At 40.4% G+C, this 12,890-nt stretch overlaps 1 protein-coding gene across 1 annotated transcript in view; it reads right to left on the bottom strand.

The window, feature by feature from the left end:
- Nucleotides 1-165: 165 nt before the first annotated feature.
- The window catches only part of si:dkey-49n23.1 (semaphorin-3D), a 77,781-nt gene continuing 65,056 nt past the window's right edge, over nt 166-12,890 (bottom strand). Inside the window, exons 11-18 of the mRNA XM_067505200.1 lie at nt 11,612-11,756; nt 10,486-10,708; nt 7,445-7,533; nt 5,223-5,264; nt 4,417-4,574; nt 3,524-3,588; nt 2,217-2,350; nt 166-1,985 (exon numbers count right to left, since the gene is read on the bottom strand). Coding sequence (XP_067361301.1) covers nt 1,506-1,985; nt 2,217-2,350; nt 3,524-3,588; nt 4,417-4,574; nt 5,223-5,264; nt 7,445-7,533; nt 10,486-10,708; nt 11,612-11,756 — 1,336 coding nt within the window. The 3' untranslated portion in view covers nt 166-1,505. The remainder of the gene's footprint in view (nt 1,986-2,216; nt 2,351-3,523; nt 3,589-4,416; nt 4,575-5,222; nt 5,265-7,444; nt 7,534-10,485; nt 10,709-11,611; nt 11,757-12,890) is intronic.

Genomic DNA, 12,890 nt, shown 5'->3' with positions numbered 1-12,890 from the left:
ACTTTCTTATCTTTAGAAAATGCCAAAAAACAATACACATCAATACAATGAAGTCATACTATCACCAGTGGCTTCTTATGATATTACAGCCTTGAAATGAATTTTGCATCATATTTCAGAAAATAACTGTGCAAGCAAATTTTATAACATAAAAATGTAAAATCCTTGAATGTTTTACGTGTTTTATTTAACATGATAGCTTCATTTTGTGGCTTATTCACACACAGTCTAGCAAAATGTCATTCCTGTAGTGCTTGGTTTTACAGCTTAGTAATTGTGAAGTTAAAAAAAAAAGTTTTACATGTTTTTCATATAGACAGAGAAAATGTAATTTCATTTAAAAGAAAGAAAACTACTATCAAAAATAGAGTTCTTTAATGTACATGGATGTATATAATAATAATTAGTAGTGGCAGAGTTATTAAGCGTTACATAATACATTTTCAAGCAAAGGTCCATTTTAATCTGTGCATTTCCACTGAGGCTTTTAATCAGTTCATTAGCTGAGTATGGAGCTTAGATCCTAACAGTAAAGATCCGAATTCAACCTCAGGACAAACATAAATACACATAGAAAACATTTGGTTTAAACACTGTTTAGTCTCCTGTCAGTGATTAATACTGTGTATATATGTAGTGTATGTACTGTCTGTCTGCAGTGTGTGAGTTCCTGATACATTTTCACCTGTACATCAGGCCTTTTGGACAAAGTATTAGAGAAATGAACTTCCGGACTGGCTGTAGAGATAGTAGAGTGAAAAAAACAGTCGGGTAGAAAAGAGACGTAGTAAAAACACTTTGCTGATTTTGCATAGCAAATAAATCTAAGGATAATAAAAGCAATGCCTGCACACTAACTGTGCCAAGGGTTTATTAAAATATACCAAACTCCAACTTAGATGTTCATCATTGTTACTAGTTGTAATATTTATTTCACTTTATTTTTAATAATAGTATAAATAGTATACTGTTAATAATTATTATATAACGTTACTAATCCAAAGTCCTCCTAACCATAATAAAACTGAAAAACTTCAATCATGAATACTTAAAATAATGTATTTTATCATATTTGGGTGTAATTTATCAAGACTTTAAACCTGGTTATGTAATTTTTGGGGCTGTGTGGGTATGTTGGGATTGTAAAGTGTGAGAGTTGAAGTGATTATATTTTCGACGTTTGAAAATTTCGCTACTGTTTACCTACATAGTAAGACTCTGAACCACTGTACTGCATGTTCCGCACAATAATAATAGCACAGTAATAAGACAAATACATATACATATTTTCTACACTTGCTACTTCCATTGGTTGAATTTTCTAAATGTCTAAACTATTCAGGATGAGAATGAACTACACTTTGTCCTTTTTTGGAAAAGACTGTCAGTCTCTAATGGGACATATCTACACACTGTAAAGTTGGTGTCATTTTACCAGGTGGCATTATTTGCTCAAAGAGCAAACTTTGTTTCTGTCTGTACAGGTCTCTGAGTTCTCCAGCTGACTAGAGGGGAGTCTCAGGAGGGTTGTTCCTCCTCACCCGGGCTTTCTTGCTCTCATGTTTCAGCTTCAGATTGCGGAATTTCTGCCGATGTTTTTTGCTGTACCACAGCTGCTCGCAGTACTCGTCCACGCTCAGACTGTTGGTCCCCATCATGTGCAGGTCTTTGTAGCTCCTCAGAGAAGGATGCAGAGGATGCTGCAGCTCCCATGAGTTCATCAGTCCCGGCAGATGAGGAGCATTATTATGGGGTCCGGACTGGAACCCAGCAGTCCCGCTGACCACAGTGCCGGGGAGATTCTGTTGGTAGCGGCTTAAGTGTAAGCTGTGGTTAGGGATGATGTGAACGCGGTACTGGGCCAGGACCTGGTTGTACGAGTGCACATGGCTGTTGCAGTTGTAGGTGCCTGCGTCAGCCAGCTCCAGGTGTTGAAGCAGCAAACCTCGCTTCATGTGGAGGGAGCGGTCGTCAGTGTGAGGCAGCTGAGCGAGAGAGCGAGACAAAAAGGAGAAGATGGCTTTAGCTTGGAGTTGTCAGTTACCTCTCATAACTTAAATCCATTTTAAAATCACCCACAGATGGAAGGATAACTGGACAGGGCTCAGGGCCTGCAGCAGGCAGTAGCAGAGGAATGCTGCCTAGTGGCTCAACATGAAAAGCAAAGTTAAGAAATGATGCAAAAATGAGGCTGAAAAGCATAGATGCTTTCTCACCTCTCTGCTTTCATGTGTCTCTGCACGCTGCACCGTCCACCTGAGCTTGGCCTGCGGCAAACGAGGAACACACTCCAGGAAGGTGGAGTTTCCCTCCACGCCGTACACCACCTTCACTTCCACAGACTGGGAACCTGACACAGAAACAGAGACAGGTCAGTATAGTCAAGATTCTAAAATCTAAAAAGGAGGAATGAGAAAAGTCAAATCGTATTTTCTTAGATACTGTCACAGCCAAAAAACACACAGAGAGACAGGAAGATGAAGGCAAAGAACACATTTTACAGAAACCTTTACACATTTTTACACAGTTTCTCTGGTTTGGCTGAAAACCAGAGAAACCTGCAGTTACACAGTACGTCCTCTAGAGGGGTCCCTATGTCTGCACAACACAATGGGATAGAAAGTATTTTGGTGTGTAACCCAAGCCCGTACTCAATGTACTTTTGTATTAGTTTGGTTAGTTTTGAGTAATGTATACTTCACTCAAGTATGTACATTTTCTGCAGACTGATTACAACACATTATTTAATCTGCATAACGACCAGTTTTTCTTTGTACTTCCCATTTTAAATGCAGGACTTTTACTTGTTATTCCCACATTTAGTGTTATCACTACTTTCATGTAAATAAATGATGTGTGTACTTCTTCCACTGATGATATTTCAGCATACTTAAATGTTATATACTATCATGAACAGTTAGCATTTAATTTAAGTTATGTAATATTAAGAGTATTAAACGATTAGGCACAAATCAAACCGTAGATGTTAGAATGTGAAAATAGCAATTAAACTTTTAAGACAATGTTATATTTCATAAAGTTAGTTAACTATCAAGCACACTTTGTTTTAGCACTGAGTACACTTCATATTGTGACATTCAGCGTGAAAACACTAACATTTAAAATGATAATTATGATAATGATAATTTAAATAAAATAATAAACTAAAGCATTATTACACAAACATTCTTATAAGATATTTCTTTTGGTTACATTGATTTTAAACTCCTAAATCACGTATAACTGAGTTGAATAATCAGCCCGTGTCCTCTCGCTGCTAAAACACAGTCTGGGAATTATGCAGCTCTCTTCTCGAGCCAAACAGTCGTCTCACTGCGTCATTTTACATTCCTTCCCTGCAATGGCACTTTAAAAAACCTAATCAATCACACAGTGTGTATGTGAGTGGAAATCCTCTGTTACTAAGTAAACACTACCCGTGCTGGATGTTTATTAGGTAAGAGATGACAGGAAATTATTTAAAACGGAGAGTTTATTCGTATCAGACGAAGGAAATCCTCACCATCCTCTGTGATCGGGCACTGACTCCTGGGATCTCCATTCTTTACATTCTGTCTCCGTGCCTGCCTGACACACACACACAGACACACACACACAGAGTTTAGAACATGTCTGTTATTGTGTATCTGCCAGTACTCTGACTATTAGTCTTGTTTTTATTGTCTGTATAACACTATTGAGTAAATGTGTGTGTGTGTGTGTGGGTGTGTGTGTGTGTGTGTGTGTCACTGTGCACTGGAGTTGACAGCAGACTAATTGTTAAACAGCAGTTGACAGCAGCAGACAATCTAGTCACCTTTAACTTGTACAACAGCTTTAAATCTCCCTCCTCAGTTGGTTACTGGGCTTCTCCTCTGTGATTGTGACGAGGAAACAGATCAACTATCGCTATGAAAATACACAGTTTTGTTTCAGCCATGCTAAAGACTGTTGTCCTCTCTCCTTTTAGCTTGACCTCCCTCTTTCATCCTTTCGCTCAGCCTCCCTTCTCACCGCACTCCCTCCTTTCCTCACCTACTTGCGTCTCTTCATTTTTCTCTTCATCTTCACATTTTAAACAGTTTATGTCGATTTAGTCATTCTGTCTCTCTTGCTCCTCATTACTCTTCTCTTTTCAGCTCCTTGTTTTTAGTTTTCTGTCTCTCTCCAAATGTTTGGGGGAACACGTCCAAACTCATTTTGAAAACCTCCATCACTTTGTCCCTCACCCCCTCCCCTCTGGAGGTAATGATAAGGTGTGTGCACACCTGCTGCTATGATCATTACATTGCATTGTTTTAAATGGATGTAAAGGCCAGATGGAACATAATTCCTAACGCTACCATCACATGGTAACAACACAGTAACAGCCCTTAACCCTTCAGTGTGCCTCCCCCCTTTTCCTTCCTTCTTTACTTCTTGCTGGTGGGGAAATATCTGGAGCAGGTCTGTCCATCCCAGGAGCAGTAGGGGTCTCTGGCCAGGCAGCACTCGGCACAGTTGGCTCCATATAACTCACACCTCTGGAGCCCCAGCTGGGCCACGCCGAGCTGGCTGGACACATACAGCTGTTGCTGTGGATGGGAGCGAGTCAGAGGGAAATGCAGAGAAGAGAGAAAGACGTGGATCATTTATCCGTAGCTTTATCATACTTGCTATTGATATTAAAAGACGTGGAAAAGATGTGGACGTTTATACAGTCATGTGCAAAATATATTACCCCTCTCTACATTGTGATACAGAAGAATGGGCCACAATTCCTCTACAGCGATGTGAGGGACTGATAAAGTTATGCAGGAAATGATCACTTCAAGTTAGTGCTGCTAAAGGTGGATCTACAAGCTACTGAAACATGTTTTTTCCTTTCTTTTTGTCAACTAAATAATAGCACGGTGCAAAAAGTTGGTACAATTGTTACTTTAAGTTAACTTTTGTTGTTTTTACCCAAAACAACATGGGATTAAAAGAAGGGGTTCTAACCTTTGCACATGACTGTTGTTCAACGCGTTGCTCAAAAAATTAACAAGATTGTTTTGTGGTTAAATTTTAACTCAGACTGTGAAGTTAACTGACCGTGTTCGGACAAGTGTTCCAGTAACGCTTCGGTTATTTATTTAATTTGCAAAGGTTACATCGGGTTATTATGTGAATGTGTTAGTCCTTAAAACACAACAGTGTGTAAAAATCTACACACAGACAGAGGAAACAGCAGTTACACCTACTCTCTTGGTTGACAGCTCCATGCTCAGGATTGGAGTTGGACTCTGTGGGATTAAAGGGAAAATGGATAAATGTTGATATACGCTGCTTCAAACATGCATCTACACATGGTTATGGTGACTAAGACAAGAGATTACGATGAATAGAAGTTTACTTTATTATATTCAGAGAGGGAGCAGGGAGCAGATTGTGATGCAGAAATCTTTTGCCTGAATTAACACTTTCTGTAAGACACAACAACTAATAAACATATGGCTGGATGATAACACGAGCGGCAGAAAAGAGCTGCTGCTACATCTCAGAAAACACCTTAGATCATTCCCTGAAACACTGTGGGAATCCAAAGTTGGTTGTTTGTGTCTCAGAAGCTTGGAAAGGCAGGAAACCTGGAGTCCATACAGTCACTTCACTTTGTGCATGTTACCGTGCTGTAAACTCCATGTGAAATGAACAGATTCACATTTCTAAAACTCAAACATTGTGTCTCAGACCTGAACACAACTCCAAATTTCACATTAATGCTACAATGAGGTAAAATGCTAAATTTGAGTCTAAAAACTTTGCAGTCGCATCTATAAAGAGCTTTTTTTTTTTTTGATCAAACCAAGCTACACTATACAAACCTGAGGAACGAGGAGCACTTTTTGATCGATTGCTCTTCAAAAGCAACTCATATTTCAGTCACGCGGAGGTCGGGGAATGTCTCAGAGCTGTGTGAAAGGCTGCTGAGGTCAGGGCAGCTTCTGAGATTACAAATCTAATGAGTCCCTTTCTTCTCCAGAGAGCTAAATTACCCCACAGCACCATTTTTCTAGCTCACTGACTTGTTTCAGTGATTCACAAATGGAGTCCGTGACCTGTGACCCGACCGCTCTGAGAAGAGGGTCAGGGGTCTGAGCTAAGCGGGGAGGGGGCGATGGTGGAGACTCAAATATGTCGAGGTAGTTTTACAGTGATCTGGAGACTCGGTTCCTGTCACAGCCCCAAGAAAACTGACCAAGCATACAAGTGTCTCCACATCTGCCCCCTTTGCAGCTCCAGGTCAAACATCCCAGTTTATCATGCAGCTGTACAGTCAGTGTCAGCTCTTTTTGTGTCACTTCCTGTTTAAATCTCAGTTATAAGTGAACACTGAACATGTGGCATCCTGTTTGTTTGTGGCTCTTTCTGTGTGTTGTGCTTTTCTGCCTTCCTTCCCTTCACCTGCTCAATTTTAAAGCCTCATTTCCTCAATTCTCTCTTCCCCTTCCTATCACTGGACCTTCTACACTGGGGTTTGCTGCTGTATTTATGTGGTACAAGCACGAATGGGTTACTGAATGGGCGTACAGGGCACAGGCCCAGGGGTCAAGACACAAAATGACTTCACAAAACGACTAAAAAGACACACAATGAGTAAAAATGATGCACAAAATGACCAGAGAGGCATGAAACATTTGTAAAAAGAGACAAAAGTAAACTGAGGATGACATGTGTGGTGACCTAAGGGAGACACTAAATGGCACGAATGAGACACAGCAGCATGACTAGAAGTAATCTAACAGTTGTCTTGTGTATCTGTCTATGTGGGGGTCCTATAAATCAGAGATTGGGGCCTTTTGTCCCTGTTCTCAGGGAGACAGTTTCTCCTAATCTGTCCATGGGCTCAGGTCCAGTCTGTTGTCCTTCTCCCCTAGTCTCAGTCTTCACATGTCAGAAATTACTAATGTCATTCTGAATGTAAAGCCCCAGTAACCTGCATGTGTTTGGACTGTGGAAGGAAACCCACACAGGGGGAGGACACGCTAGGTGGCAGGCAGATTCGACCCGGGGACCTTCTAGCTAGTCGATCGGATTTCATTTGGATTGTCTTCTTACAGTATTTTCTACTCCTCTCATCTCTATATCTGTCCCTTCTCCTCTCTTCCTTGTCTCCTCTTCCCTATTTGTTTATTTAGTTAGAGGACCTTGGGAAATATGTGCCCTGATATCTGTTTTTTAGTTTACTGGAGTTATTCCAGAAAAACTAATTCCACTGGAAAACTACACATCGCTCCCATCACTCCCAGTGCCCATCAGACAACAACTCCAGCTCTGATTTTAGCCATAAATATCTCGTAGTGTAGCTACATGTTTCTATACACAAGAATAAACAAAACCAATATGCAACCAAATGATAAATACAGGAACAATGAAATAAAACAAAGTCAGTTACAAGGTAACATCAAAAAACACTGTATCTCACCTGGAAGACCGTCAGCTCCTCTAGAATAATCTCCTCTGTGTCCCAGTTGTCTTTGATGACTGACACTGCTTTCACCACTTTCCCATCATCTAAAGAAGAAAAATATTTAGATTAATATGAACATAATGAATGGAGTCTGGTGAATATATAAACTATTCCCAGAGTATTAAGGTGCTGATGTATATCACTAACACACAGAAAATGAAGAAGAAAACCACTTGTTTGAATATGTATTTTCAAAGCATATGGTCTCAAAAGATCCAAAACTTAATGAATGACATTATTTTAACATTTAAGACTTTTTCCTGAAACGGGCAGACGTGGTTTATTAACACTGAAGACGCTGCCATATTTCAGCCTGGACACACAACGCGGAGACAAAGTCAACAGAAGAAATATAAGGCTCCATTGGTTCCCACGCTTTGTTACAGTAACCGTTACCATGGTAACACAGAGTATATCCTAGTAATCATACTCCTTAGTAACAGAGTAATCCTTAAAGTAAAAAAAACCCTCACAGAGGTTTTATGAGATTTGTCAACTACTACAAACATCCACCCAGACACCAGCTGTTACAGTGACATATCCTGTTGTTTGGGCAATTTGAAACGGTTGTGTCCAGTGGTGCACTGCACTAGGTTATGGTTAAGGAGCAAAGACTGTGGTCTGGTTCAACAGCAGCTTTAGAAACCACAATCAGGCTCTGCAGTAAATCTCGGGTCTGTAACATACAGAACAGAAGCAGCTGTGAGCTCTGCATGTCCACTCTGTTGTGCTGTTAAAAAAACAGGTGGCCTTGAAACATAACTGAGGACAAATCACATTTCTTATGAAACACATATTCTGCTGCAGTCTTTTTACATCCCAAATCTTGGATGTCGTTTTTTTATCAACAACATGTTTATTTATGACTATGTTAGCATAGACTTCAGTCCCATAAGTCACTGGTAACAGTGTCAGATGTTGTAATAATAAAAAACTATAATGACTGACTATAAATATTCAGTCAGGTAAATATCTGCAGTTTGTTGAACTTGGTTTGTTAGATAGTTCTGTCATTATCTAATGAAAAGGAACTAAGTTAAGTCATTTTTAAAGCAGCAGGTGAGAATAAACATAAGATGACGTACAGTAATAAACTTACATAAGCTGTGGTATTTAAATAGATATTTATATATGAGAGCTGCACACACACACACACACACGTCAGGATGCTCCCTGGGAACCTCATAAAGCTACTGTGGGAAACCCACTGTGTACATGTGCGTTTGCAGACTTGTGCAAGTACCACAAGTGGTACGTGTCAGATGAGTCTGTCAAACAAGCCGTCTGCACACGGATTAATGACGTCCATAACATTTCAAATCAGTTAAACTAGAACCTTTGTTTGTGCTCTTGTGACAACAGAATTCTTCGTCTTTGACCACGACCCAATATGGTGAAAATAAATGTCAAGAGTTAAAGGTAGATGATGAGCTTTTTTGAAATGATAGAAAATCTCCCAAATATACTCTGTAAAAACTAGGAATGTCTTAATCCCTTCAGCTACATCCTGCTAGTCCGGTCCAATTATTTTCTGTAGTAAATTAGCTTTATTTTGTATCTTTATCTTTAAATTGGAGGTCCTGGTTCAAATATATTTATTTTTAACTTAAGAATAGACTCACATTAATGCATGACTTCAAACCAAGTGCAGCCATTTTTAATCGAACAAATTTTATTTTCAGAATAAACCACCATGATGTAAGCACGTGGCTGAGCACTATCATAAATTAAAAAGGGAAATTATCTACTCTCACCAAGAAATGAACAATCATCTATCAGACGTGAAGACGAGTGATGTGCTTAGTAGCTTGAAAGAGCAGAAAGAGCATTTATCAGACAGGTAAATGTGCAGCTGATGGGGCGATGAAAGCTGCTGGAGAGGAATCCACTTAGAGGAGACGTATGGAGCCGTCGGGGCTCCTCTGGCCCCTCAACAGTTAAATAACCTCTGCTATTCTCTCTCACACACACACACACACACACACACACAGAAGCTTACTGCAGCTGGAGAGACACACGTGCATCTTCTGCAATGTTTGTATTTGCATTCATTAATTAGAAAAGCTAGAGTGCAACTTGATGGGAAAATATAATTGATAAAAACTAGACGATGAAACACAAAAGTGGAATCATGAGGAGACAATAATCTTCCTCAAATTATACACAAAATAAACTAAAATGTCAGATTTTTGCCATGTTTTCTACAGTGTAATTACATTGCACTTCATTGCTATTGTTTATGGTCAATCAAACAAAAGCTAAATTAGCTGTTTATGCCAAGAAACTAATAATAAATGCAGTGCTTATAATATTTATATTTCACACTACATTTGTCTGGAAGCTCACTTACACAGGCAAACACTGAGGAACCTGTGCACCCTGTCATCAATAATCCATTCATCACCTTCAGAGGTTATGAATGAAGCAGGATCTTATCATACAGAGGCCTGTCGGACACATGGACACATTCTGTGCATTATTAATCCATCCATCCACTTTCAGGTCCGGTCACAGTGACAACAGGTTCACCAAAGTAGTCCAGACATCTTTCTCAGTCTGTGGCTCCTCCAGGGGAGACTCTGAGGTGTTCCCAGGCCATATAACCTCTCCACGGTTCTCTGGGTCTACCCTGGGGACTCCCTCTGGTTGGAGGCCCCCAGGACGTATCCCTATAAGATCCCCAGAGCTCTGAGCTCTGCTCTGGACCATAGGTGAGTGTTTGAACGCAGACTGCTGCCTCAACAACAGGCAGTTTGATTCATGTGCATCCTCCCTTAGTTTGCATTAGAAGAACACAGTCAGACCTGAATGATCAATCTTACAGATGGTTTTTTCTATAACTTATATAATAATAATAATCTTTTTTTTTTCTCCTGTAACAACTATGTTGGGAAAAGTGTCAAAGGAAGCTCATTATTACAGTTTATTTTCACTTCTTTTACTCCCTTCCTGCATCTGTTACCCCTCACTATAAACTCACACTCCCTCCTCCTCACCTGTGCCCAGATGTAAGACGTCATAATGTCCCTCCTCAGTGTCCACCCTGTCCACCACCACTCTCTTCAACATGTAGGGCGCGCTGACCCGGGTTAAGATGGGTCTGCCACTGAGAGGCAGGACGGGCTCCCACATCAGCTGATGCTGTCGCATGAAGCTCACCACCTCATCTGGGAAGTCCTTGGTGGATTTGTGGAGAGCGTCGTAGGTCTCACTGGGACACTGGAGGAGGAGTCAGAGACAGCATGAGTGATGACAGATGATGTAAAAAATTTACATCATCTGAAATTATTTTCAGTTTGTCTCAAAGGACAAGTTAATTTGTAGGGAAGGTCACACGTGTCCCCGGAGACAAGGACAACAAACAGACAGAGAGAAGTTGAAGAGATGATATAATGATGAAAAGAAAGAAATGTGCAGTTGACTGAATATTTAATCAAGCAAACAACCTGGAAGTTGTGCAGCAGAATGTGTGTGTGTGTGTGTGTGTGTGTGTGCATGTGTGTGTGTGTGCGCGCCCGCGTGTGCAGTTAATCAGTGATCTGAGGCTGTGACCCCCCCCCGTACCCAAACACCGACCTCTTCAGCAATCAAGCTCATGGCACAAAACCACTCCAGTGAGAGCTGAATTCCCAGCAGGGGGAGTGAAATAACACCTGACCTGCTCTGAAACCTCAGCCGCTCTGACAGGTTGAAGCTTCCCAGAGGAGTTCGCAGCTGAGGTGTTAAATCACCAGAGTTTCAGCCTTTCACAGCTTCATCAGCTTATTTTCATTAGATGGGTTATGTGTGTGTTTGGAGTCCAACCTCATGGGAAATTCTTCATAATTCTACACTCAGTGGCCACTTCATTAGGTACACCTGCACAGTCTGATACGATCCAATGCAGCCTCTCCGCCGTGGCTTTTACAGGCTCATTCATTTCTCAGTTTGTACGTTACTTTGACAAAAGTGATAAATCTGCTGTGTGTGTCATTGAGGTCACAGTGGGTGATGGAGTCAAACTGCAGTGCATTATGAGATGAGGTGGTTCTAATGTTTAAGCCCCTTCAATTAATTTCAGCATGAAAAAAACATCATTATTGTTAGCAAAAACTTACAGTATTTACTACAGTGTGTACTTACAGTTCCAGGTCTTGGATAGGGGATGCGGCCTTTGTACTCCACCCAGCGATGGTCAGGACCTTCTTTATGGGCAAACGGCCCATTGAAAGCAGCACGGATCGACGCCATGGAGTAGACACACACCGCTGAACCACGGAATACAGAGCTGTCGGACAAAAAGCAGATGTTAGTGTTGGATGTAGAGGAGGAAAGGTGGGATAACATCAGACTGCAAACGAGTCAGCAACATATTTACACATCACATCTCATTTTCACATTCTTTGTGATGTCAAATGCAACCTTTGATTTTAATAAGACGCTAGTGTGTTTGTGGTAAAGCTGTTTGTGACACAGCCCAACTTAAGAGTGATGAAGATGAAGAGATATTTACAGAGGAGAGCGTGAGTAGAAGGAAGGAGTAGGAATTTATACACAGTGTTCAACAAATATTTTAGTTTTTTAAGGAAACTAGGTTCTTAGAAATAAAGGAAAAGATGGGGAATTAAAGGAGCTAGAGCTAAAACAAAGGACGGGGTTAAAACGGAACTGCACTGTATTTAACTGCACCTGATGTTCTTTTACTTATTTTCTACTTTATGTTACCTTTTTCTTTTTAATTCTACTTTAATTGTTACGGTCACTCGAACCTTGACACACTGAATTTAAACTGGAATTGATTTGAAAAATAAAGTGCTTTTCTACTCAACCAGCTTTTCACCCAACCTCCACCCACACTTGACCTGCTGGATGTGCAGTCAGGACAACGTCCTCTCACTGACTGACTGACTGACTAAGATGTTTCCCATCATTGTTACAGCAAAGTTTACACAGACCTCTGCAGGGAAGGGAGAGAAGGAGCTGACGGAGTTTCCATAAAAACAGCTTCAACAAATAAACGAGCAAACTCAACAACAGAAACACACAAGTTTTTCATACACTGTGTATGTGTGTGTGTGTTTGTGTGTGTGTGGGTGTTTACAGCTACTGTGCCAGTGTGGATGTTGAGGTCATGTTCTTATTGAACCTTTTTATTTTTGCAAAATTAAATTGTTTCCATTCTACAGTTACTGCAAACATCACCCAGTTTTTATTAATGAGACGTTAGACTCTTACAGTGAAAGTAGAATTAAAATAAATTAGTTGGGGAGTCTCCATACACACCCCACAATGAATAATCTGGCATCGCATGGTGACGTAGGAAGATCAAGAGAAAAACCAAACTTTACTGTTTGCATAAAATAAACACTAAAATATGAAGTTTTTGATATGTATATATTTGTTTTTAGAAAATCTAAAAGTA

Source organism: Channa argus, chromosome 5 (genome assembly GCF_033026475.1).
Source record: "Channa argus isolate prfri chromosome 5, Channa argus male v1.0, whole genome shotgun sequence".
NCBI classification, from domain to species: Eukaryota; Metazoa; Chordata; class Actinopteri; order Anabantiformes; family Channidae; genus Channa; species Channa argus.
This window is presented reverse-complemented; position numbering and strand designations above follow the sequence as displayed.